Source organism: Centroberyx gerrardi, chromosome 15 (assembly GCF_048128805.1).
Source record: "Centroberyx gerrardi isolate f3 chromosome 15, fCenGer3.hap1.cur.20231027, whole genome shotgun sequence".
Taxonomy (NCBI): domain Eukaryota; kingdom Metazoa; phylum Chordata; class Actinopteri; order Beryciformes; family Berycidae; genus Centroberyx; species Centroberyx gerrardi.
The window spans coordinates 29,802,818-29,829,741 of NC_136011.1; the positions used below are offsets into that span (position 1 = coordinate 29,802,818).

The 26,924-nt window shown below is 44.7% G+C and overlaps 1 protein-coding gene across 1 annotated transcript in view; it reads left to right on the forward strand.

Annotated features, from left to right (window-relative positions):
• The window catches only part of ninl (ninein-like), a 50,132-nt gene that overhangs the window by 18,579 nt on the left and 4,629 nt on the right, over window positions 1-26,924 (forward strand). The window contains exons 8-25 of the mRNA XM_078288748.1: window positions 3,488-3,640; window positions 8,362-8,498; window positions 10,596-10,736; window positions 11,178-11,352; window positions 11,493-11,603; window positions 12,961-13,047; window positions 14,396-14,561; window positions 15,044-15,112; window positions 15,401-15,525; window positions 15,915-15,995; window positions 16,441-16,583; window positions 16,777-16,914; window positions 22,364-22,468; window positions 23,971-24,040; window positions 24,586-24,753; window positions 25,424-25,540; window positions 26,131-26,244; window positions 26,385-26,531. Of these exons, the coding sequence (XP_078144874.1) occupies window positions 3,488-3,640; window positions 8,362-8,498; window positions 10,596-10,736; window positions 11,178-11,352; window positions 11,493-11,603; window positions 12,961-13,047; window positions 14,396-14,561; window positions 15,044-15,112; window positions 15,401-15,525; window positions 15,915-15,995; window positions 16,441-16,583; window positions 16,777-16,914; window positions 22,364-22,468; window positions 23,971-24,040; window positions 24,586-24,753; window positions 25,424-25,540; window positions 26,131-26,244; window positions 26,385-26,531 (2,247 nt within the window). The remainder of the gene's footprint in view (window positions 1-3,487; window positions 3,641-8,361; window positions 8,499-10,595; window positions 10,737-11,177; window positions 11,353-11,492; window positions 11,604-12,960; window positions 13,048-14,395; window positions 14,562-15,043; window positions 15,113-15,400; window positions 15,526-15,914; window positions 15,996-16,440; window positions 16,584-16,776; window positions 16,915-22,363; window positions 22,469-23,970; window positions 24,041-24,585; window positions 24,754-25,423; window positions 25,541-26,130; window positions 26,245-26,384; window positions 26,532-26,924) is intronic.

Here is a 26,924-nt window from a genome sequence, read left to right on the forward strand (position 1 = left end):
ACACACATACACAGAGCTGCACAGGTGCAATAGTGGGAATAAAATCGTATTTTACATGACAGTATTCACCTCTTCCCCCCTGCCCGTCCCACCGGCGGGTCTGTCATTTCAAACTCATGTTTCACAACCAAGCTTTGGTTGTGAAACATGAGAACTTTATTTTAAATTCTAGTCCAGATCTCAAAGTTTCCAAAGACACCAAACATGTCAGGCTGAATTACAGGGAAACATGTAGAAAATGAAGCCCAAGACATCTACATGTTTTCCATTTCTGCTCCATCAGCAGAGTTCTTCTTCTTCTTCCTCCACAAATGAGGCAGAAATGTCCTGATCACTTTATCCAGGTCAGATAGATCAGTCTGGCAGCTATTGATCCCAGTATGCTGCTGTGTGTGTGTGTGTGTGTGTGTTAGTGGGTCACTGCTGTAAACACAGTAAACTGATGTAATGAGGACACAGTGTGATCAGTGTCAGTATGGATGAGTCTACTCACATCTTTCACTCAAGCTATCCCAGAATGCAGTGCGCAGCGATCGATCGCTTCTCATAAAAAATGAATGGAGGTGAATTGGTTGCTTAGTCTGTTGTGCGGCTTCACTGTAGGCCGTTGGGTTGTTTTAGAACGTGAACATGCTGGGAGGAGCTGAAGTACAACAAGGAGAAAACATGGAGGCCAAGAAGGCTTTGCTTCATAGTAAAAAGGAAGAAAAACTGAACAGTATAAATTCAATAAAAACTGACCTGGCAAACCTCCAGTCATCCCAGTTACTCCCGGCTTCTTGTGTTTATCATCGGGACCAGTCCAAACCAGCAGCCATTAAAGCAAGGCAGTAACTGCTGTGTTCTCACCCAGCAGCTTCCTCTAACAGTAAACTGAAAATGAAAATGATGCTGCCTTCAAGTGCTGTCGGAAATGTCAGAATTATGAGTGGAGCTCTGAGATGTGACGTTCAGAGGATGGAGCATGGAAGCTGTGTAGACCTCTGATGGTAGAAGTGATGGATTTTATTATCATATTGTTTCCACAATGGAAATAAATGTTCCTTGTGCTTTCCTCTGGGGTCAAATACACATTAATTGGTTTTTATCATGTACTTTTCTGTCACAAATCAAATCAAAACAATAATTAGTGTTGTTGTATGTTTACCACAAATATACTGCAACCTTTGGTTAATAGCTAAATGAAAACATCACTTACTCTCTTGCTTGATTTCTAAAATTAAACAACAGCCACAAAAAAAAAGACTTTTGTTACAGAGTTCATTTTTTTTATTATTTCCCACCAAAACCAACTGAATGTGTCATATTCACAACTTCAGACTTTGAAGTAGGACTTTCCAAGCAGACCTTGAAAGCATCATTACCTTTTCACCAACAAACAGCGGTCACATTTTCTCCCTGGCCAATCAGGAGACTCCGACGCAGCTGCCAATCAAGTAATTAGTCAAATTGGGTGGGCGGGGCTTAGCCAGGTGTTACCCAGCATGCTCTTGGAGAGCAGCCTGAGAGCAGCCAGGCAGGAGCAGCCATGTACTGCAGCTCCGGTCTGATCTCAGGCTGTCTGCTGAGCTGGACCAGGACAGGCAGGACCGCTGCTGCTGGAGGAGCGCCTCGCTGCCAGGTGAAGGTCAAACTGTTTCCTGTCCGTCTGCTCATGTGTTTCACAACAGTTTGATTCAGTGTGGCAAACTTTATCTGTAAAGCCTGGGAGGAAAATGTTATGCATGCAGCTGTCTGTAAGTGAGTTCGGTCAGAAGGTTCAGGGCAGAACGACAGCGTGACGTTTGGAAATCTATTCTTCATTCCAAAATGAGTTATCCTGCATTAGAGCTGGACAATTAATCGAAAAAAAAATCAAAATCGCAATATGAACTTCTGCAATTTCCAAATCACAGAGGCTGCAATTAATTGATTAATTAATTTCTAAACAAGGTGTTTTAGTTTAGGTGTTTTGGTCCATGAATCAAGTACAATATTGGTGAAAACCTTTCATCATACTTTCATCATCACTGCTTTTAACAAAACCATTTGTCTTTAATTAATTTTAAAGCTCTAAAAAATTGATGACAAGAAAAACTTAAAATTACAATTGCAGTATTCTGTCAAATAATCGCAATTAGATTTTTTTGTCCCCCAGTTCAGCCCTATCCTGACACTCTTAAAAGTCACAACAAACACACACCAAATCCAAATCAAAACAGATTATTATACTTTTTAAAGGAGGGCATCTGCCTTAAAGGTCCCATAGTATAGGAATTCAAATTTTTCTGTTTCTATACATGTCTGTAGCTGAGTTCAGTCAGAAGGTTCAGGGCAGAACGACAGCGTGACGCATGGATGTAGAGCGTCATGTAAACACGTGACGGATGGATGACTGAAAATAAATAAAGAACTATGAAGAACAGTTTAAAAAAGTGACAGTTTTAGTGATTGACATCAACAAATGAAAACAGATTATAGTACTTTTTAAAGGAGAGCATCTACCTTAAAGGTCCCATATTATAGGAATTCAAATTTGTATATTTCTCAACAACAGATGCTGTGCTGTCTGTGATAAATGTTAGACTCTGTAAAAGTAGAAAATAACAGTTCCAGCTAATGAGAAACTTTAGGAAGTCTCAACATTAAAGAGGCTGTGATTTGTTTAAGTGGTTCAATTTAAAGGTTTTTCAGAACTCCCATTTTTTCCTCCAGTCAGTTTCAGTCTAACTCCAGGAAACGCATCACAGCTGGACTCGCTCCTGATTGGCTCCCTCACTAAAGAATGACTGAAATCCGTCCAATCAGGGTCCAGTCTGCAGCATCTGAATTGGGAAGCCTCCACTCAGCAGGTTTACCTCATTTGAATTAGAGGAGCCGCTGCTGTCGGCCAATCAGGAGCCAGTATTGTGACGACTCAGTCTTCACTTCATTCATTCACATTATTCTGATCCTGAGACAGAGGAGAGTTGAACTGAATCATATGGGAGCTTTAAATCCTCGGTTGACAAAATGAGACGCTGTCACAGCCTGGAGATTTTATACATTTTGAATGAAACTTTAGGTAATGAGTCTTTTCCCCAGAATGGACGCATGGCATCTTGTAAATCAACTCTTGTCTGTTTTCTGAACTGGTTTGTCTGCTGTGTTTTCGTCCAGAGGCTCGCTGGCCTGGAGGAAAGTCGGCTAATCAGATTAAAGGTTACGACATCGCTCCGCAACAACAGCCGGTTATTAGCAGCGTGTGAAAACTGTTCATTTGAGGCATTTGTAGGCTTCTTTGTGTGTGTGTGTGTGTGTGTGTGTGTGTGTGTGTGTGTTACACAACTTAAAGAATGTATAGTCTCGGAGCGATGTGTGACTGAAGGAGGAGTGTTAGTGCAACTTCGCTTATTCAAGGTTCAATGGCATTTGGAGACGAGCAGGAGACGGACACACACACACACACACACACACACACACACACCTGTGACTCCCCGGTCTGACTGGTTCCCTCATGCTGTCCCAGGCGGTGCGCTCCACCTCCCCCTCCCTCCTGTCGGCCACGGTGGGCCAGCGGCTGCTCAGCCGGCTGGACGACGGCTCAGGATGCACCAGCCCCGACCGGGTCGTCGCCCTCTGGACCGAGGAGGGCATCCGCAACAGCCGGGACATCCTGCAGGTCAGTACCGGGCCGGAACCGGGCTTCCAGTTCGTGTTTCTACTATCTCTTGTCTCATTTTAAAGCAATATTCCACTTAGTTTTAACATGGGGGTTATTATGAAAAGCAGAATATAATCTCCTCACCAAGACCAGATGCAGCTGGACCAGTTTGTAGCGTTCAGATTTTTTCTTCCCATTCATTTGAATGGAAACTGGCATTGAACACGTTGGTGAACAGATTCAGCATCAGATCTGCTGCTGTGAGTCCAGCTGACTGTTGGTCCGACGCTTCAGAACAGAATCTCACCAAACAGCTTTTTTATTGATAGAAGAGAACACAGAGGAGGGATACCATGTAGGAGAGATAGTTCCTGTTTGGGAGACCGGATCTACTTTTATTTTCAAATACTAATTTTAGTGTAAACCAAGAATAGAAATGCAAAATGAGGACGGATCCAGGATGCTTTGTTGTCTTAAAGCAGGATCTGTTGTTGACTCTGGTTCATGGTGGTTGAGTGCCAGATAACCCCCATGTTAAAACTAAGTGGAATATAAAGGACAGTTCCAGCATGATTGGAGTTTTTTTGCTAATTTTTTACATTTTCCGTTCCTTTTAATGTTAATTCTGGGAGCTGGCTCACTGCAGTGGTGTAGAAACAAGATATAGATGAGAAAACAAATGAAACATATTCAAGATTAAAGCAGCAGGGTCTTCGTCATTATGATAGTACAACACTCCTATTGGCTTGAGACAACTCTCACAAAATTTTTTTTTTTTTTTTTTTTTTACCATTGACAGATCAACAGATTTTGTATTGAAATTCCAAACGTCACAGAAGAGTGCATCTGATGATTCTCTCTAGTGTAAGCTGTGACGGTCGCCTGGCTTGTTTTCATATTCTATGTCTTTTGTTTCTATAGTGCAGCAGGTACCTGGAGGGCGGGGTGCTGATTACCCTAGTTGGAAGCACCTGGGCCCGGTGCTCCCATGCTATAAGACCCCGCCTTTCTGGCTTGAGATTCCCTTCTCTCTCTCTCTTGACCGCGCATGGTTGTTTTGTTTGTAGCCATCCAACATCTTTCTCAGACACGACACATTGCACACATGCACCCTCACCACTGATTTTACTGACGAACACACCTCATTGTTTCCTTAGTTTAGTTTGTGTTTATGGTTATATACTTTATCTAAATAAATCATTCATTATTTGGCTTTCAGCCTGCGTCCCCCTCTCTTTTGTCATGGCTCCAGAGCCAGGTCGTGACAAATTGGGGGGCTCGTCCGTCTTTTTGGGTCCGTTTTGCGCAAAAGGGTATGTAGTTTTGGTGTGTTTGGTGTTTGACTTGCTACTGGTTGTGATGGTTTGGTCGCAATTTGTCCGCATTACATTTATTGGCTTTTGGATGGCGCATTTTGATACGGGTCCAAATTTGTGAATGGAATTGTCGTAATAGTTGACATCACTGGATTTTGGGAGGGTTTCCGTGGGGATTCCCTTTAGTGCGGTCCGGCGTGCGTAATTCCTTTGTGTGTCCAATAGCGGGAAATAGGCGCTTTTGTTTGGGGGATGCAGTAGTTTTCTAGTTCGTTTTGGCGAGGTAATTTGTTTGCGCGGGGTGGGGGAGTTGTTTTGCTCGTCTCTCTGTGTGAGTGTAAATGGAAATCAATGTAAGGTAGGTGTTGTCTGGCTGGTGTACTGAAAGTTACTTTGATGTAAACGGGTGTTCCCCTGTCAGGTGCAGTGGCGTTACCCCTTTGGGTTTCGTCTTGTTTGTTGTTTTGCTAGTGCTGCGGAGACCGTGGTTAGAGCATTTGGCTCGGGGGCACATCCATGGTTCAGGCATAGAATATGAAAACAAGCCGGGGGACCGTCACAAAGCATAGTAAGTAGAAGGAAACCTGCACACTATATGAGAGGTTTCTTATGGAAGACACACATCTGTTTTATTTCAGATGTTTCGGTCAGTAGATTATTTTCAGTGGATCTTTGTCTTATCTCTTAACACAGAAAGTGCATCCCAAATTATTGCGAACAAGAGCTGCAATTGTTTCCTCCTACACCTTTTCATACCATCCTATATTCTCACGCCCTCCTATACAGTCCCATGTACCATCCTGTACCCGCTTACCCTAACCCTGTACCCTGTTATTCCTCCCATACACCCCATTCCCTCCTATACAGTCCCATGTACCATCCTGTACCCGCTTACCCTAACCCTGTACCCTGTTATTCCTCCCATAAACCCCATTCCCTCCTAAAGTCCTATACCCTCTGATACACTCCTATACCCCTGTCATACCTTCCTATACCCTCTTATATTCTGCTATACCCTCTCATACCTTCCTTTAACCTGTCATATCTTCCTTTACCCCCTCATACCTTCTTATACCCTCTCAGATCTTCCTATACCCTCTCATACCCTCTCATATCTTGTTTTACCCTCTCATATCTTGTTTTACCCTCTCATATCTTCCTATACCCTCTCATACCCTCTCATATCTTGTTCTACCCTCTCAAATCTTCCTTTACCTTCCTCGGTCCTCTCTGATCATCCCCTGGTCTCTGATCAGTCTGGCTGTGAGTCTTTCTCTCCTCCCTCATGACGTTTGCAGCCAAACCTCCTCATCAGTGTTGTGGTTTCCCTGCTGGCAGGCGGCTCCTCCTCATTCCAGAGGCTTCTGGGAAACCGAGCGCAGCCTCACATTACGTCCTGCGTCACATTCCTGTTCCTGAGCTGCAACAAAGAACCGACACAGTCGTCTTGTTCGGGTTGAACAGTGCAGGATATGTTCTGTGTGAAGCAGTCTGCGGTGCGTCAGGGCTGCAGTACGAAGAAAAAAAACAAAATGGCAATATGAACTACTTCAATTTCCAAATCGCAAGAGGCTGCAATTATTTTATCAGACTGTTGGACTCCTAACATTCTGCTGCTGAAAACTTCTGGCCTATAAATTCAATTTCACATCGTAAAGAAAATGTTCATTGTATTCAAACAGAGCAAATCTTAAATCTCAGTTTTTTATCAAGTGTTTCTTGTTTGCTGAGAACTCTAAAATACTGAAAAGTCTGTGTCTGTATACTGTTTTGCAATTTGTATCACAATTGCATTATTGAGCAAAATATTCACAATATGATTGTCATTATATGCAGTCTAACTACTACTACTAAATAATAATAATAATAATAATAATAATAATAATAATAATAAATATTTATTCTCAGTGCTGCAGATGTTGCTGGAATTTATTCTTTTCCAGTCTCACATTGTCTCTACATCTAAAGAATCACACTGAGATTGAACCGAAAATATAGTTATACACATTTACTTATAATGATTTAAATCTTTTTCTAGTTATCTTTCTAGTTATCTAGATGTGAATGGGCCTGCAGTGTGTGTCACCCAGCTGCCTGTGCTGTCGGGTTCTTGTGATGTTCATAACTTTGGTGTCCAGGCGGTTCGTGGTCTAACTTTCCTCCTGGTTCACAAAGGGACTGGATGGAAGGAAGGTTTTGTTAGAAAGCTCAGTATCCTCCAGCATCAGGTCTGTCCAGGTTTGTTTTAACATCTTGAAGTCCTGGACAAAGAGACAGAGCTGGAGAGGAGCAAGACAGGAAGAACAAATTCAGCTGAGCTTGGAAGCCGATGTGCAGATTTACCAGTAAAGACGTTTTTTTTTAAAGCATCCGTAGCTCTATCTTGTTTTGTTTTTTTATGTCTTGAGTTCATGGACACAGGTAGAAAAGAAAAGCAAATTCAGCTGTGTTTGGCAGCCGGTGGATGTCCCTTTTTTTTAACTGTAGTTGATGGTTGATGCAGCTCGGTTGTGAGGCGACGGTTTTGTTTCTGTCGTGGATTCTGATGTGAACGCTCGCCGCCTCTCCGTCTCCTCCGCCTTTATCTGTTATTATCTGACTCGCCCTGAAATGTTGATTACTGTGGTTTTGAGGGTCTTGGGTTCATCTGGGGGGGGGGGGGGGGTTACTCAGGCATGTCGGTTATATAAAGGGGATTTTCATGAACACAGTTCAATATATGGTGGATAGAAAAAACTAAATCACTTTTAGTATGAAAGCAGCAGAGTGGATGGTTAGCCAGGATTTGAGCTCAGAATTGCCAATTAAAATACCAATTAAAATAACTGTGGAGGAATTTATTTTGGAGGCGTTGGTGCAGAAACATACTGACTATGAAAGTACAAACAGTAGACTGCACATCAGTCTACATACTATATATACATTGAGTGTGCATGTTGTAATACATGAATAATAATATGCTGTTTATGTGATGTTATGGTTTTAAATAAAACAAATCTTAGTGGTACAAATTGGGTGTTTATTTGCTAATATGCATTCCAAATTAATTATTTCATAGCTCAATAAACATGCCCCTAAAAAACAGATCAAGGTGGCAAAAAATGCTCTCTGAAAAAAGTTAATTTCTTACCTTGCCCTAGAGTCTTATTCTACCCATTTATAGTTTTACATCTTCCATTAGCTCTGTTCAGTCTGAAACAGGCTGGTCTTGCCGGCTTTCTTTCTGTCTTTCTTATTGGTTTTTGAATTGGTCTTAAATCTAATTCCATGCAACATTAAACATGTTTTATGTGTTAAATTTGGCTTTCTGAAACCTGCAGATACCCTGATACAGAAAGTCTACATGAATAAAGTTTTGTTGTTTGTGTGCCTGCAGACACTGGACTTTCTGAATATAAAGTTTTGTTGTTTGTGTCCCTGCAGACGCTGGACTTCCCCCTGGAGGAGCGTCTCAGTCTGGCTGATCTGACTCTGGCTCTGGACAATGAGCTGCTGGTCAGCGGGAACGGGATCCACCAGGCCGCTCTCATCTCCTACAAGAACGAGATCCAGCACCTGCAGTAGGTTCAGGTTCCACTGTACACAACACACTGTACACATCACACTGTACACATCACACTGCACACATCACACTGTACACAACACACTGCACACATCACACTGTACACAACACACTGTACACATCACACTGTACACATCACACTGTACACATCAGACTGCATCACACTGTACACAACACACTGCACACATCACACTGTACACATCACACTGCACACAACACACTGTATACAACACACTGCACACATCACACTGCACACAACACACTGCACACAGCACACTGCACACATCACACTGCACACAACACACTGCACACAACACACTGCACACAGCACACTGCACACATCACACTGCACACAACACACTGCACACAACACACTGCACACATCACACTGCACACAACACACTGCACACAACACACTGCACACATCACACTGCACACATCACACTGTACACATCACACTGTACACAACACACTGCACACATCACACTGCACACAACACACTGTACACAACACACTGCACACATCACACTGCACACAACACACTGTACACAACACACTGCACACATCACACTGCACACATCACACTGCACACAACACACTGTACACATCACACTGTACACAACACACTGTACACATCACACTGCACACAACACACTGCACACAACACACTGCACACATCACACTGCACACATCACACTGCACACAACACACTGTACACATCACACTGTACACAACACACTGTACACAACACACTGTACACAACACACTGCACACATCACACTGCACACAACACACTGCACACAACACACTGCACACATCACACTGCACACAACACACTGTACACAACACACTGCACACATCACACTGCACACATCACACTGCACACAACACACTGTACACAACACACTGTACACAACACACTGCACACATCACACTGCACACATCACACTGCACACATCACACTGCACACAACACACTGCACACATCACACTGCACACATCACACTGCACACAACACACTGTACACAACACACTGCACACATCACACTGCACACAACACACTGTACACAACACACTGCACACATCACACTGCACACAACACACTGTACACAACACACTGTACACATCAGACTGTACACATCACACTGTACACAACACACTGTACACATCACACTGCACACATCACACTGCACACATCACACTGTACACATCAAACTGCACACATCACACTGCACACATCACACTGTACACATCAAACTGCACACATCACACTGTACACATCACACTGCACACATCACACTGCACACATCACACTGTACACATCACACTGCACACTAGCTTTCTCCACAACCCTCATCCACATCATCCAAACTGATTTGTTTTTCTTTTCTTTTTCCCTCTGACAATGCCTTGTGTCATGTAGTAATTTCTATCATATGTCCAATTGTATTTTGCTAAAATATAAAAATTGAGCTCTCAGTATGATGGCAGATCAACACAGTTACAGTCCGGGTCTGGAACTAGACTCACATTGTTCTGGAGTCTGTGTTGCCTTGGGGGTCTCAACTGTAACACTGGTGAATACACAGAGCAGTAGAGAACAGTAGACAACAGTAGAGAACAGTAGATGACACAGTTCACCTCCAGGTCATTTGGGATGGGAGCGGCTCCCCCTGCTGGAGGAAACCTGCTGCTGATCACAAACCTCCTGCCTCTGCAACCAAAACAGTATCTGAGTGTTGGGATTCAGTAAAACTCCATGTGAATGAGACTGTCAGCAGCGTTACTTTTAATTTTCTCATGCTGCATTACATTACTGCACTTCTAGCTGGTCACATTACGCCTGTCCACTTAATACAGTATAACAAACATTTGATGTTCTTTAACTGTTCATTTCCTGCTGTCCTTTTTATTATTCTGCCCATTTTTACTTTCATTACCTTTCATCAACTGTCATCAGCTGTTCAGTCAGAAACAGGCTGGTTTTCACCGCTTTGATTCTTTGTTTTGGTTTTAAATTGGTTTCCATGCAGCTTAAAAATTGTCTCCCTGCAGATAGACAGTAAAAGTGTGTGTGTGTGTGTGTGTGTGCGCAGGGTGCTGGCGGAGCAGGCCTGCAGGGAGCGGGACAAGGTGAAGGCCGACCTGGATCAGGCCGACCGGAGGAACCTGCAGCTGGTGAGAGAGGTGGACGACCGACACGCCAGCATGGAGACGCTCAACCAGAGCCGGATCAGGTAAAACCCTCTGTGCTGAGGTCACACTGGTCTAGGCTAACGTTAGCTACCTTAGCTAACGTTAGCCTAGCTTGGACGGCAGGAAGCAACAGGGTTTATGGGAAATGTGGTCTTAATGTTGAGAAACACAAAGTGGCTCCTACAGCTATAAAAATATAAATACAACGAAAATTCATCATCTGGCCTCTCTGCTCCGCCCACCAACCAAAAAAAAGGGCCTGGAATCAATCAATAAATGTTTTGATTGATCACCCAGGTGTGACTCTGGGTCTCAATGCCAAAATTACCCACAATGCCCCACATTTCCAAAACACTACTGGAGTCACTTTATTGCAGTGTCCTAGAATTTGAATAAAAATTGGCTGCATTCAGCACTCTGATAACCAACCAGTGAGTTTGGAGGGCGGGTCCTGTGCTAACGAGCTGCTCTCTGATTGGCAGGGGTCTGGAGCAGGAGTTCCGCGACAGGCTGACGGCCCTGCGGAGCCAGTCGGAGCAGGAGAGCGAGGTGCTGCTGCAGCAGGCGGAGCGGGAGCGGAGCAAGCTGCAGGACGACCTGCAGCTGCTGCGGGGTCAAGAGGTCAGGCTGCAGGACGAGCTCTGCAGCGCCGCGCAGGTGAACACTGAGACTCTGCTGGAGTTACAGCTGTGACCGAAGGCACATTGGATCCGTCTGATGTCCAATGTGCCTAATAATGGTGGTAATAATAATTTTTGTTATTAGTATTAAATAGTATTAATATTATGTGTGTGCAGGAGAACAGGCGTCTGGAGGAGGAGCTGAACCTGCTGAAGCTGAAGCTGAGTGAAGCAGAGAGTTCAGTGAGCCGAGTGCAGAGAGACCTGGACCAGCTGCTGCAGGACAAGGTCACACACACCCACACACACACACACACACACACACACACACACACACACACTCTAACACACACATGTTTTGGTAGATTGTCCCGTTGGTCAACTTCCCCATGAAGTGATGAGAACATCCTTGTGTCCCCGGTGGATCGTTTGCTCCTGATGACATCACCTGAAACACAACATAGGAACGTTAACATTATCGCGCGAGAAGGCTAGGCTGGGCTGATGTATGTTGTATGTATTTCTGCTGATGAACTTTGACCCCGCCATGCGCTGACCTTAGAGAGCAGCCAGTGACAGTGCTGCAGGCCGACATGTGACTGTACCGCTGCTGCTCCAAAATGGAGGAGCATTTGATTCTGTCTCAGATTTTCCCGAGCTCTGTAAGAACAAAATTTATATGACTCATTTTGTTACACAAGATGTGAGAAATGCTTGAAATGGATGCAGGCCTTGTTGTAACAGGCCAAACAGCCATGTTAGCATGGAGCTATCACTCAACATAGTGTACGCTAAAGTGTTAGCATGGAGCTACTATCACTCAACATGGTGTACGCTAAAGTGTTAGCATGGAGCTACTATCACTCAACATGGTGTACGCTAAAGTGTTAGCATGGAGCTACTATCACTCAACATGGTGTACGCTAAAGTGTTAGCATGGAGCTACTATCACTCAACATGGTGTACGCTAAAGTGTTAGCATGGAGCTACTATCACTCAACATGGTGTACGCTAAAGTGTTAGCATGGAGCTACTATCACTCAACATAGTGGACGCTAAAGTGTTAGCATGGAGCTACTATCACTCAACATAGTGTATGCTACAGTGTTAGCATGGAGCACAAACGATCTGTGATCTCTGGATGGTTTTGGTGTGTATGTTCTCATCATTTAATGGGAAAACGTACCAATATATTCCTTTTTAACTGGGATGTGAACCAGTCTGAACCGGTCTGAACTGGTGTCTGGAACACTGAGCGCATAAACACAGCAACACTTTTACATCTAATTACTTACAGATGGAATTTCCTATTTTACACACACACACACACACACACACACACACACACACACACACACACACACGCAGAGGAAACCTTCATCAATCATTCATCCACCCTGACTACAAGGCTCACTGCTCAGGAGACGAGTCACCTCACACCACTGTGTGTGTGTGTGTGTGTGTGTGTGTGTGTGTGTGTGTGTGTGTGTGTGTGTGTGTGTGTGTGTTAAAGTCAAACCACTCTTCATCTTCATCCTGTCATCCTCGTCTCTCTTCCTCTCTGCTCTGACTCTACTGTACATTCTGTTTTTTTGTATTTTTAATTTCAACCAATAAGCTGTGTGTTGTTCTGGTTGATTGACAGTTCGGCAGTTTGGACCCGGCCGGCGCTGGACTGAACCACGAGGAGCGATTCTCCGAAATCATCAAAGAGTACGAACTGCAGTGCCGGGTAGGTGTGTGTGTGTGTGTGTGTGTGTTACTGTTGTTTAACTTCATCTCCCTCTGTATTTAAGATAATCTGTTTTCCATGGACACTGTTTTTATTCATATATCTATATATCTATATTTTTTAAAGTTGTATAGTCTTTAAAAAAGAAATGGTTATACTAATAAAGTTTATTCTTACAACACTGAAAACGTGTTTGTTAAAGTTAAGTTATTTAATCTTCTATTCAGTTGTCACTCCACTGGTTTCAAGGTTGTTGTCACTTAATTCAAAATGGAGAAAATCAGATTTTAGTCACGCAAAATCACGAAAAGTCAAACGTAGGCGTCAAGTGAAATCATTTCACTCCAAATGTTTTGCTTATTTCAAGAAAAATCAGATTTTAAAGACTGAACAGGAGATGAACGGACTTCTTTACAGTGTTTACTGTTGGATGAAAAGTGTTCAGTGTGTTTTACTGACTCGTCTCTCGTGTCTAAACACCCAAACGCCTCCCTGTGTGTTCAATAGAAGGTCAAGGTGAGCAGATGGACCGATATATCAGTGTGTTGATATATGGAGCCGATATCAGACTTTTATCAATATTATTGCTGTGCTACATTACTGTGAAAGTGATTCCTCTGTGTGATGCTCAGCTCCATCTGCAGGCAGCAGGTGTTACTGCCTCAGGTTCAGGTTCAGGTGTGAGAGTTAACATGATGAACAGCGCCACCAGCTGGTCTCTGCAGGTCACTGCCAGTCAGTTTAACAGTCACATCAGAGTCCTGCAGTCACTTTAACACAACTGCTGCTGTTATTATTGTAAGTAGGTCCGGGCGATAATTCAATATTCTGGTTTCTGGTCTTTCAGTGAATCGTATTGTGATTTTGGGAAATCATGACACACAATTCTGCTGTCTGAACTGATGAGAACAAGCACATTTTATTTAAAAACTCTGACAAAATGAGGTATGAAACATTTGAAGGAGTATTATTTGAAAATTGATGATTATCATGATTATGGCCCAGCACTACTTGTATGTTAGTCTACCTCCCATTTTGTCAGGTAACCAAACATCATTTTGAGTCTGAACATCTAGTTGGCTGCTAAAATAGCGAAAGTGTCTGGTGAAGTTATGGGATGTCCCAGCCACTGTGGCTCGTGGAAATAAGCTGGTTAGTTTGCTGTCCTGGTTGCCAGGGAAAAGGCGTTGGTTGGTGTGTGTTGGTTTGTGTGTGTTGGTTTGTGTGTGTGCATGCAGTTTGGTTCAGGATGCTGCGTGGAGCTCACACACAACATCACCACACTGCTGACTCACTGTGTGTGTGTGTGTGTGCGTGTGTGTGTGTGTGTGTGTGTGTGTGTGTGCAGGAGCTGCGGGACAGGAACGATGAGTTGAGCTCAGAGTTGGAGCTGCTGAAGAGTCAGAGGAGCGACAGGAAGTCCAGGCGTTGCCGAGGCGACGGCGAGACGCTGAGCTGGAGCGAGCGGCGCTCCGGCAGCGCCGAGTCCGGGTCCGGGTCCGGGTCTGAGTCCGGTAAAACTCCAACACACACACACACACACACAAAGTAAACCCACCGCTGTTCATGCTGATTCCACAGCTACTGACCAGAGATTCATCACTTGAAACCAAATATTGATTTAAAATGATTTTTATTACAAGCTGAAGTCGTTTTATAAGCTTCTGCCAAAAGGCGGGAAAACAAATCCTAAAAGAAAAGTGTCACCAGTGTTTTTAAAAGGAACAACTGGCTTGGCTGGTCTGATCTGTTCAGGTGAAGGTATGGACACACCCAACACACACACACACACACACACACACACACACACACACACACACACACACACACTGTCACTCTGTCTCTCTGCTGGTTCAGTGTCAGTTTCACTCGGTGTCTGTAGTTTTCTGTCTTGTGTGTTTCAGAGTGAGTTTCTCTTCTGTTCAGGTGTGAGTCTTGAGTTTTGTGTCTTACTGTATCAGAGTCTTTAGAGTTTTTCTGTCTTGCCGTGTTTCAGAGGATCCGGACATGAAGCGAGGCTCGTCTCCGCTGGCCAGGAAGAAACTGCAGCCGGCCGATAAGAACAGTGAGAAACTCTTCACACTTTTATTATTCTGGAACCTGATGTTTACTGTAGTAGTAGCAGCAGTAATACTAGTATTAGTAGTAGCAGTAATAGTACTAGCAATAGCAGTAGTAGTAATACTAGCAGTAATACTAACAGTAGTAGTATTAGTAGTAATAGCAGTAGCAGTAGCAGTAATAGTACTAGGAGTAAATAATTTCTATTTCTATTCTATTTCTACTTGATTCCTTAATACAGTGTGTGTAGGTTTGTTAATGTGTGTGTGTGTGTGTGTGTGTGTGTGTGCAGCCCTGGGCTCTCTGGACAGCCTGTCTGGTCCTGCTGTCAGCATCGAGACTGAACTGGCTCTGGAACAGCTGAGACAGAAACACAACCAGGAGCTGCAGGAGCTCAAGATCCAGCTGGAGACCAAGGTACTGACCTGAGATCAGAGTCTAAAACACCAGGTCCAGACTGACCTGAGATGAGATCTGATCCAGCAGGTTCAGACTGACCTGAGATCAGAGTCTGATCCAACAGGTCCAGACTGACCTGAGATCAGATCTGATCCAACAGGTCCAGACTGACCTGAGATCAGCGTCTTGCTGCCATTTGAAGCCGCCAATGTGCAACGAAGAAGCCAAAAATCTAAATCTTGAGCTGATTTTGAGTTTTTTCCATGAATACTCAAATGTCTGAGTTGAGCTCCATTAAAAACCTTCTTCCTCCTCCTCTTCTCCCTCCTCTTCCTCCTGCTCCTCCTCTTCTCCCTCCTCTTCCTCCTGCTCCTCCTCTTCCTCTCCTCCTCCTCTTCCTCCTCCAGGTGAACTTCTATGAGCGCAGTCTCGAAATGATGAGACAGAGCATGGAAGTTGAGCGCAAAGACATTTCTCAAGTCTTCAAGGTAGTAATAATTTTATGTAATTATAATAATAATACATGATCTTGGAAACCTTACATTCAAGTAAAAAATCTTGAAAATTACTATAATCTGACAATGGGAGTTTTCTTTTCTGCTATATCAGGAATTTAAAATGGTGAAGAAATGTTTCTAACACAAATAATTCTATTCTAAAACACCATATATGTTTTTGCTCCGTTTTCATTTTTATTCTGTTTTCTGCTGCAAGCTAGGTTTGACACTGGAAAGGTTGTAAAAACAACCAAAAATTAGTAAATGTTAAAAATCTGATCAAATCGGAAATGTAAACTAGACGCAGACAGAAGTAAATAAAGTGTAACTCTAAATGAGTTATTCTTATTTAACCATCAATAATTTTGTCAAGAGTCAGAGAGACTTTTCCCAAACAGTGGAGATGAAGGTCGGACTGCATGTTGTTCCTCTGCAGCTGGAGATCAGTGAGCTGGAGGAGCAGAAGAGCCAGACTGAGCAGCAGGCGAAGGAGCTGAAGGAGGCGCTGGAGAAACTGCAGGCTGCGGGACGAGGAGGAGGAGGAGGAGGAGGAGGCTGGAGCGCTGAGCAGGAGCGCAGGTGAGGAGGAGGAGGATGAAGGCAGGAGGGATCACGATCAGACCCTAAAGGCTAATTTATACTTCGGCGTCAAACTGTCTCCGTAGTTTTTTATAATTTAACTGCGTGCGGGACGACGCAACACCGCAAGAAGTCAGTGTTTTGAATGTGTGTGTGTGTGTGTGTGTGTGTGTGTGTGTGTGTGCGTGCTCAGGGCCCAGCGGGAGCAGGCGGAGCTGGAGCAGAACTACGCCAGAGAGATCAGCAACCTGGTGCAAAGACTGAGCGCCGAGAAGGACCAGCTGGAGGCCGAGCTGAAGCTGAAGATGGACCAGGAAGTGATGCTGGTCAGGTGGGTTCATGACCTTTCACCTCACAGATGCTCTCCCCCAGTGTGCGGACTATACCATGGCTTTCGGGGGAGCTCACTTTTTTTTACCGGGGTGGGGGGGGGTGCTTACACGTGCCTCAAAGACAGGACGGACCGTGACTCTTGTTGCAAAGAAACATTCATAGCTGCAAGCATGTAGGCCTACTTGCTTCATGTCAGCACATCTCATATATAATAATCAGTTAATGCCCACATCAAACCTCCACATGGGTACCAAAACCAAACTAATTACATGCACCAAGTGCTTCACATAAAACTTGATAATGATAGTGAGAATAAGATAAAGAGGAGAATAGAATACATAAAATGCATCTTCACATGAAAATAGACATAGAATGAGCATAACATAAGATGGAAAATAAAACCCACTGAATAACAATAGTAAAAATATGAGGAATGCATAACATAAGATGGAAAATAAAATCCACTGTAAAATAATAATAAAAATAAAGTTAAAAAATAGAGTACATAGCATGCATAAAATCAAGTAAAATACAAATTTTAAAAAAAGTGCAGCAGTGCATAAGTGCGAAGCAAAGTGAGAGAGAGAAAAAAAAAAAAAAGAGTTTAAGGCCTGTATCGGGAAAGTCATAGCTAGTTAAAGGCTAAAGTGAAGAGGTAAGTTTTTAGCTTTCTTTTAAAAATATTTAGCGAGCTGGCTTCCCTGATATCTATAGGTAGTGTGTTCCATAGATTTGGGGCGTAATTGACAAAGGCTGCATCCCCGATTTTCTTTCGGCTGTTGCTGGGAACCTCCAATAAACCAGCAGCAGATGATCGCAGTGTTCTTGAAGGAATCATGATCATGATCCATGATGATGAAGATACAGAAAAATAGAAATCCATGGCAAAAATAGCATATTGTCAATATTTTAGAGACCCCCCAAAATTTCACAAATCATGTTTTCAGGGGAGCTCATGTCTTATTAAGGGCCACGCTGCCCCTGGCTCCCCTGGAGTTCGCACCCTGCTCTCCCCGCTGTTTTTCTGGTCCAAACACACCATGAAGGAGCAAAGAGCAGCCCTCTGACTGATGTAGATATCCTTGATGTTAGATTAGAAACTTTCCTACCAGTTAAAAATAACCTCAATGTCTGGTGGCAGCCTCCATTAAAACCAAGAAATAAGCAATAGTAGTATTAATAGTAGTACTAGTTGGACAAGTAGTAATGGTAATACAGTAGTAGTAGTACAGGTAATAGTGATGGTGGTGGTAGTGCTAGTTGCACTGGTAGTTATAATGTTGTATCCTGTTGACAAAGTCACTTATTGCAAGTAACGTTTGTGAGTTTGTATCCTGGTTAATCCCCTTAACTCCCTCACACACTCTTAACTCAAAACCATTAAACCGTCCCAGCAGCTGTGGTACTACAGATGGTTTCCACCGAGCCGTCTGCTCACTGTGGCTCTAACCTGAACACAGGTGTGTGTTCACCTGAACACAGTGTGTGTCCAGCTGTCTGTCTGTCTGAATGTTCACTCCTGTTCATGTTTGACCTTGTGTTTAGTGTCGTCCAGTTTATGCTATCCCACTGCCCTCATCATAAGTAATTCCTCTCACAAAATCCTCATCCAACCTGGTTGTTAAATATTCTACATCACAAAGTGTCGGTCCAATCCATAAATTCTTTGTTTAGAGTCAATGCAAACTGTATTTGTGACACGTGAAACAGCTTCATTCCTTTAACTCCTAACAAGGCGAGACCAGTTTACTTCTGCTAGCTACCACTGTGAACCAGCTGGTGTAAAGGAATACACAAGTTTTTGGGAGATTGTTCCGTTGGTCAACTTAGCCGTTAGATGATGAGATAATGGACAAATAAAGTGTTAGCATGGAGCTACTATCACTCATTATAGTGTATGCTAAAGTGTTAGCGTGGAGCCTACTATCACTCAACATAGTGTATGCTAAAGTGTTAGCGTGGAGCCTACTATCACTCAACATAGTGTATGCTAAAGTGTTAGCGTGGAGCCTACTATCACTCAACATAGTGTATGCTAAAGTGTTAGCGTGGAGCTACTATCACTCAACATAGTGTATGCTAAAGTGTTAGCATGGAGCTACTATCACTCAACATAGTGTATGCTAAAGTGTTAGCATGGAGCTACTATCACTCAACATAGTGTATGCTAAAGTGTTAGCATGGAGCTACTATCACTCAACATAGTGTATGCTAAAGTGTCAGCATGGAGCTACTATCACTCAACATAGTATGTAAAGTACGGTGACCAGACGTCCCGGTTTGTCCGGGATTGTCCCGGTTTCAAGATGGGTGTCCCGAGTCCCGACAAATATCTGTAAAACACTAAAATGTCCCGGTTTTCAACATTCACTACCAAATTGTCCCGGTTTTCACCACAATTAAAATAATAATAATGATAGTATTATACTTGTTTTCAGCGCTTACATAGACGTTTATCATGTTCTGTCCCGCTCATTATTACCTAACCCAATCAAAAAACATAAACAATGCACCACGCGTCTGAATGTTTTGGTGGATTTTTGGAGACAAAACATCATTTTTCGTTTGCTGAGGCGCTGTCCATGGTGTTGAAAGGTGCAGTCACTAGCTGTGCTAAGCGCTGAAATAATTGTCCCCTATCCTGATGAAAATGCCTATGGTGCGTGCATAAGCACATACATGTGCGCGTGCATGAACGTGCGGTACACTTAAGGGTCCTGGTTTGGGGGTTTGAAAATGTGGTCATCCTAACGTAAAGTGTTAGCATGGAGCACCAGAGCCTACAATCTATTGGGGTCACATGGATAATTTTGTTGTTTATGCTCTCGTCACTTAACGGGGAAGTTGACCAATGGGACAATCTACCAAAAACTTGGTGTATTCCTTAACACTGTATAGTCAGCTAGCCCAACACCATGTTACCAGCTAGTTTAACACTGTGTAACCAGGGAAGACGCAGAGCAGCAGCTCTCTCAGATGAAGCTCCAGCATGCTGAAGCACAGCGCCGCCTCCTCCACCAGCTCCACCGGGAGCGCCAGCGGCTGCAGGAGCAGAGAGGATCCTGGGAGAACCGGCTCCTCCGGCTGGAGCAGGAGAACCACAGGGAGAAGCTCCGGTGTGAGGAGAGAGCTGGGGAGGAGCAGGCTCGGATATGCAGCCAGTTCTTCTCAGAGCAGAGGAGGCTGGAGGAGCGGCACGAGGAGGAGGTCCGGAAACTGAAGGAACACGTCGGCAGTTTACAGGAAGAAGTGAAGTCGGCCCAGGAAGTGGGAGAAGACTCCTGCCTGCAGACTAGCCAATTAGAAGGCAGTTTAGAGGAGTTCAGAGAGCGGTGTGGTCAGCTAGAGGAGGAGCTCTCAGCTTCTTGTACGCGGTGTTGTGAACTGGAGGCCAGACTGGGGGAGGCCTGCACTCAGCTGGAGGAGAGCATTCATTTCCTGGAGTCCCACGAGGTCTTGAACAAACGCCTCACCTCAGAAAAGTGTTCGGTGGAGGAGGAGCTGGAGCTGGTGAAGGGGAGGGAGGAGCAACTTCTGGTCCAGCTGTCCCAGCTGAAACAAGAGCTGGATGATCTACAGGCTCAATCTGACAGCATCCTCCAGGACAAGGAAGTCGTGGCTGATAACTGCAGCCGGCTATCCAGTGCCTTCGTCCAGCAGCAAGCCCAGCTAAAAGCCAAAGAGCAGACTGCGAATGCCTTGAGGTCAGAGCTGGAGAATCTACAGGAAGGGATGAGGACCAAAGCTGAATGTCTCTCCAAACTGACTGCCGAACTGGACTCCCTGAAGGCCGACCGAGCCAGGCTGATCCAGGATCTAAAGGATCAGGCCATGGCTGTGGACGACTTACAGCTGGAGCTGGACGGCGTCACTGAGGAGTTGGGCAGGAGGAGGAGCGCTGAGGAGGGTCTGCAGGAGGTGCTGAGGCAGGAGCGGTCCAAGAACACACAACTCCAGTCCAACCTGGACGAGGAGAGGGAGGAGGTCAGCCGTCTGAGCCAGGAGAACACAAGTTACATCCGGGTGGCCGACCAGCTCTCCACGCAGATCGTAGAGATGGAGGAGGAAATCTCCACGCTCAGAGACCACATCCGAGATCTCAGCTCCCAGCTGAACGAAACCGCCGACCTCGTCCCGGACCTCAGGAGACGGCTGAACTCCAGAGCCACTGAGGTGGATCGGCTTCGGGCTGAGGTGACGGACAGCGCCGATCGTCTAGAGCGAGCCAAGGCCTCGTCTGAGAAGCACTGCAGTGAAGTTCAACAGTTGACCATCCGGTTGGAGGCCAAGGACAGAGAGCTGTGCTCGGTCAGAGAACAGGCTGAACAGCGGTGCGTCCAGCTCCAACAGGCCGAGCAGCGGTCTGTCCAGCTCCAACAGGCTGAGCAGCAGTCCGTCCAGCTCCAACAGGCCGAGCAGCGGTCCGTCCAGCTCCAACAGGCCGAGCAGCGGTCTGTCCAGCTGCAGCAGGACCTGCTGGACACCCAGGCTGAGCTGAGGAGGGCGGAGGAGGCCTTCGAAAAGGAGAAGAGCAAGATGACGGAGCAGCTGATGGAGATGGAGAAGCTGGTCATCGCCCTGGAGGAGGTGATGGACCCGGCTAGTCCACACAGGTTTGTGGCGCATGTGACCAGCCGCCGAGATGCAAAACCCTGTCCGACGACGATGACTAACCTCCATCCGCCTTGCTTGAAATATATTTCCAAAATCTTGAGTATTTGAATGACTAATTACAAGCAATCATCTGAACGAGACGCTCACCCTTTCCCACAGGTAGAAGTTCTGCGACGTACTAATGGAATGAAATCACAGCAGTTTGTCACGCTCTCTGCACCGCTGCAGGCTGGGCTGCAACACCAGTCTGTACGATTCGCTCTGTCTGGAATGCTTTAACAATTCACCCCATCTCTAACTGAATGATGTCATCTAAACGCATGGTAATAGATTGTTTTTCAGTTAATAACTTCATGTTTCTGTGTCGTCAAATGTCTTGTCATCCTGTCTGTTGTCACCATTCTTTGTGTGTTTTCTCTCCATGTTGAATTTGAAGTTCAAATGTTTGTATAAATTCTGAATGGATAAATCTTCTGTTCATTACAGTACACAGTCTGTTTTTGACAAGATGAATGTATTTTTCTAGTAGAAACTAGAGCCTCAGCAACTCGATCCTCCAATATCCAAATTGAACAATTCCCTGAATGGGCAAACTACACACTGATGTGAAATTGCACCTTTCTTCTTGTGGCTAATCATTCAATCAATACAGTTCAATCAAGATCAACAAAAGAAATCAACTGTTGATTTCTAGGCAGGAACTCTGCCCTGTTAGTTGATCACACATTTCAATAATCTGAACAGAATGATTGTGGTGTTCCTGATGATTCGATCAGATGATTGATGCTGTTGAGGTTTTGCTGTTGGTTTCTGACGTTAGTTTTGTGCTGCAGGACTCAGCTGGAGGAGGCTCACTCAGAGAACGGCGCTCTGAAGGAGCGACTGGCCGTCCTGCAGCAGGAGCTTCAGAGTCTGGAGGACGACATCGTCAAGAAGAAGTGAGCACAATCCAATGTTTTCTTCAATTATACTTTTTAATGTTGTGACTTCCAATTGTATATCTTCCAAATTTTTTCTCAATAGCCACGGTAGACGCCACAGCAGGGTTTCCAACACACTTTCCATGTATGAATAAAGACTTAGGCCATTTACTTTATTCAGTGGCTGACTGTAGCGTTGACTGTAGCGTTGACTGTAGAGTTGACTGTAGCGTTGACTGTAGAGTTGACTGTAGCGTTGACTGTAGCGCTGACTGTAGCGTTGACTGTAGCGTTGACTGTAGCGTTGACTGTAGCGCTGACTGTAGCGTTGACTGTAGCGTTGACTGTAGCGTTGACTGTAGAGTTGACTGTAGAGCTGACTGTAGCGTTGACTGTAGAGTTGGCTGTAGAGTTGACTGTAGAGTTGACTGTAGAGTTGACTGTAGAGCTGACTGTAGCGTTGACTGTAGAGTTGACTGTAGCGTTGACTGTAGAGTTGACTGTAGAGTTGACTGTAGAGTTGACTGTAGCGTTGACTGTAGAGCTGACTGTAGAGTTGACTGTAGAGTTGACTGTAGAGTTGGCTGTAGCGTTGACTGTAGAGTTGGCTGTAGAGTTGACTGTAGCGTTGACTGTAGAGCTGACTGTAGCGTTGACTGTAGAGTTGGCTGTAGAGTTGACTGTAGCGTTGACTGTAGAGTTGACTGTAGAGTTGACTGTAGAGTTGACTGTAGAGTTGACTGTAGCGTTGACTGTAGAGTTGACTGTAGAGTTGACTGTAGAGTTGACTGTAGAGTTGACTGTAGAGCTGACTGTAGCGTTGACTGTAGCGTTGGCTGTAGAGTTGACTGTAGAGTTGACTGTAGCGTTGACTGTAGAGTTGACTGTAGCGTTGACTGTAGAGTTGACTGTAGAGTTGACTGTAGAGTTGGCTGTAGCGTTGGCTGTAGCGTTGGCTGTAGCGTTGACTGTAGAGTTGGCTGTAGAGTTGGCTGTAGCGTTGGCTGTAGCGTTGGCTGTAGTGTCTCTACTGTTTGGGTGCTGTGACCTCTGACCCTTCACCTCCTTACTGTTGGTTGCTTGTAGTGAGTATGTTTGCCTGCGCACCAATACTCTGATTACTGGGAGTGTTGTGGCTTCTAGGCTATATAAACTATATTCAAGATGGCCGCCCACAGATGCCATTACAGATGTGATCATCATGTTTGGCATTTGGTCGGTTACTCACTGTTTGATGATCCATTATGATTCTAGTAATTGTTCAGTTTTTTAAATGGAGCAGCATGAATAGGTAGGCTAGTCTATTCGCCATGAATCAAAACAAAACTCCAAATGAACAATCCACAAATAAAATAGGCCTTTACAATGATAAACAAAATCAAAACTTGTGGAATCCAAAGAAACAATGTCATCAAACAGGATAGAGGCAGAAAGTAGAAGCTTTATTCCAATAAAAATAGGCATGCTAGCTCTATGCTTTCTTCTCCACCCAAAGTGTCCACTGCTTCTTCTTCTACCAGAAAAAAACTGGACGAGATGGAGCGAGGACACGAGAAGAGCAGAGAAGAAGAGGAGAGGCTGCACAAAGAGGTAGGAGTTAGAGATCGTCCTGTAACTGAAGGTTTGTTATTAGAAGCCAGCTCACTTTTACCTCTGAAGTTTTTTATGATCACTGAATATCAAACCAGAGATCCTTCCTCAGACTGGGTTTCATTGGAAATATTCACTACCAATATTGCTTATTTGTTAAATGAAAAATCCCATAAAGTAGAAGATTAATTCCAATAACAATAATAAACCTTATATAACAGATGTGTTCTATAAAGTTAGATAAGGTAAGCTATATGTAATGGCAGAGTTTACAAAGTACTTCACCCAGAGGTGTTAAGAACAAGGGGTGTTGACCTTGAAGTAAAAACTTAAGTTCTCATTGTAGTAATCTTTCCAATACTGTTTCATGCCTTGAAATCAATAGTGATTCCAAAAATCAGTACAGTACTGATTGTTTTTGTTTTTGTACACTCATACTCCATTGTTGCCAAGTGACTCATCTCATCGTTCAGCTGATTAATAACTTTGTGAGTCCAGTTCAGATGGTTTAGAGTTTCTTTACCAAGCCTCCTCTCCATGTCCAGAACTCTAAATATCGTGAGGAGGTTCTGGATCTGAGCAGCAGGAACCTGCAGCTGAGCAACGACAACGCCGAGCTGAGCGCCCGTCTCCGTGGCGACCAGGAGTCGGTCCGGATGCTGAGGGAGCGCCTGGCGCTGGTCTCCAGGGAGCAGGAGGAGGGAGGAGCCACGGTGAGAAGAGTCTTATAACTCCCAGTAATGTGAAACGCAGAACAAACAAAGATACAGTGAAGCCAAACAGACTTCAGCTTTATGAAACACTGTTGGTATAAATATGGTCAGAGAGATTTCAGAGTATTTTTAAAGATTATTTTGAGTTATTTGTGCTTTATTAGGCGGCTTTATTAGGAGAGACAGGAAAGGAATTGACGTATTTCTGAATGAAACAGAAAGTTAGAGCGGGAAGCGTCAGTGGGAGGGGCTTATTTGAATATTAATGAGATATGGAAGAAGTGGGCGGACTGCAGTCTACACTCAGTTGTGGAGGAATATTCTCCGCCTCCGTCGCCCGTCTGGGAAAAGAGTTTTAGGTGAAGCAGCCAGAAACACTCCTTCGTCCATGTTGCAGCTAAACCGAGCTGCATGCTGGGAAAAAATAAAACCACTATAAAACAGGAAGTTGCTTCTGAACAGTGCTGGCAGTGGTGAGAACTGATCTATACCCTGCTGAGACGGAGAGGAAGTACGTCAGACATGTTTGTGGAAAGGGTCTATAAGGGGGTAAAGAGACTGACTGACTGACTGACTGACTGACTGACTGACTGACTGCCTGACTGACTGACTGCCTGCCTGACTGACCTACCTGTCTACCTGACTGCCTGCCTGCTCCCCTGTCGCCCAGGTGCGGCGGCTGCAGGAGGCGGCGCTGCAGCAGGAGCGGGAGAAGCTGCAGCAGCATGCGGCGCTGCAGCAGGAGAAGCAGCTGCTGGAGAGAGAGCTGAGCTGCTGCAAGGAGAAGGTACGAGCTTTACTTCTGCAAACTGCTGCTCCGGAGGCACAAATAATCTCATTGGTCCAGTTAAACCTCAGTGGGCGGAGCCAAAGAGCCACAGTTTTTCTGGCAAAGAGGGAACTCTGGTCAAAATATAAATAAGTAAACAGTAAACATGTTGGCAATAAGTAGAAAATGTTAGCTAATGTTTGTTGATTGATGAACAGCCAATTAAACGTTTCAGCGCCTCCCTTAGGCCAATCAGTGTAACTTTTAAAAATGCTGTAATGGAGACGCATCATCATGCAGGGCAGATCCATTCCCTCCCCCAATTTCATCATGGGGTCGGACGTTTCTTTTTAAATTGATTTATTTTATTTCTTCCAAATTGCATAAACTTTCTAGGCTATTAATAATAATAATTAATATTCTAAACCACAGAAAACATTGCATCATTTGCTAAGTATCAGCCCACGCCCACTGACCACTGCACCATCCCGCCTCCCTTCTTATCGGCTTTACTGACTATTGCTTCGTTGCCTGTAACGCTCTCTGTAACTCTGTAACTGTGTCCCAAGTGCTGAGTGTGTAAGTGTGTTGCTGTTGTTCTGTCCCAGCTGGGCCGGCTGTCGGAGCTGGAGGCGGAGCTTAGCGCTGTGAGTCTGAAGCAGCAGTGGCTGGAGGAGGACAAGGCCCGGCTGGTGAGGGAGGCGGACGACCGGAACCACAAGGTCTGAGTCCGGTTCACACAGGGGAGATGGAACCGCAGAGTAAATAAATGTGCGGTGAAATGTTTTCTTAATATTAACTGTTAGTGTGTGTGTGTGTGTGTGTGTGTGTGTGTGTGTGGTCCCCTCCCTCTGACCTGCAGGTGGAGAAGCTGCAGGAGTCTCTGCTCTCTCTGGACTCGGAGGCGGAGCTTCTTCGCGCTCAGCTCCACGCTGTCAGTCAGGACAAGACTGGCCACGCCCAGGAAGTAGCTGGTCTGCAGAGGAAGTTACAGGAGGCTCAGGACAAGGTTGGTACTGAGAAATGATAGGAGAATATAGATCAGCATGTTGATCTGCAATGATCCAGTTTCTCTACAGGGATCAATAAAGTTCATCTAATCTTATCCATGTTTTCTACTGTGTGCGGTAGTGATGGGACGATATATTGCAATTCAATAAATCTCAATACAAACATGTCAGTCTGTCTGTTGTGTCAGGAACATGAATGGTGATATCAGCTCCATGTTATTCTGCTGTCAGGAACATGAATGGTGATATCAGCTCCATGTTATTCTGCTGTCAGGAACATGAATGGTGATATCAGCTCCATGTTATTCTGCTGTCAGGAACATGAATGGTGATATCAGCTCCATGTTATTCTGCTGTAGTAATCACTAATGAGACTCTTGACCATCACAGTT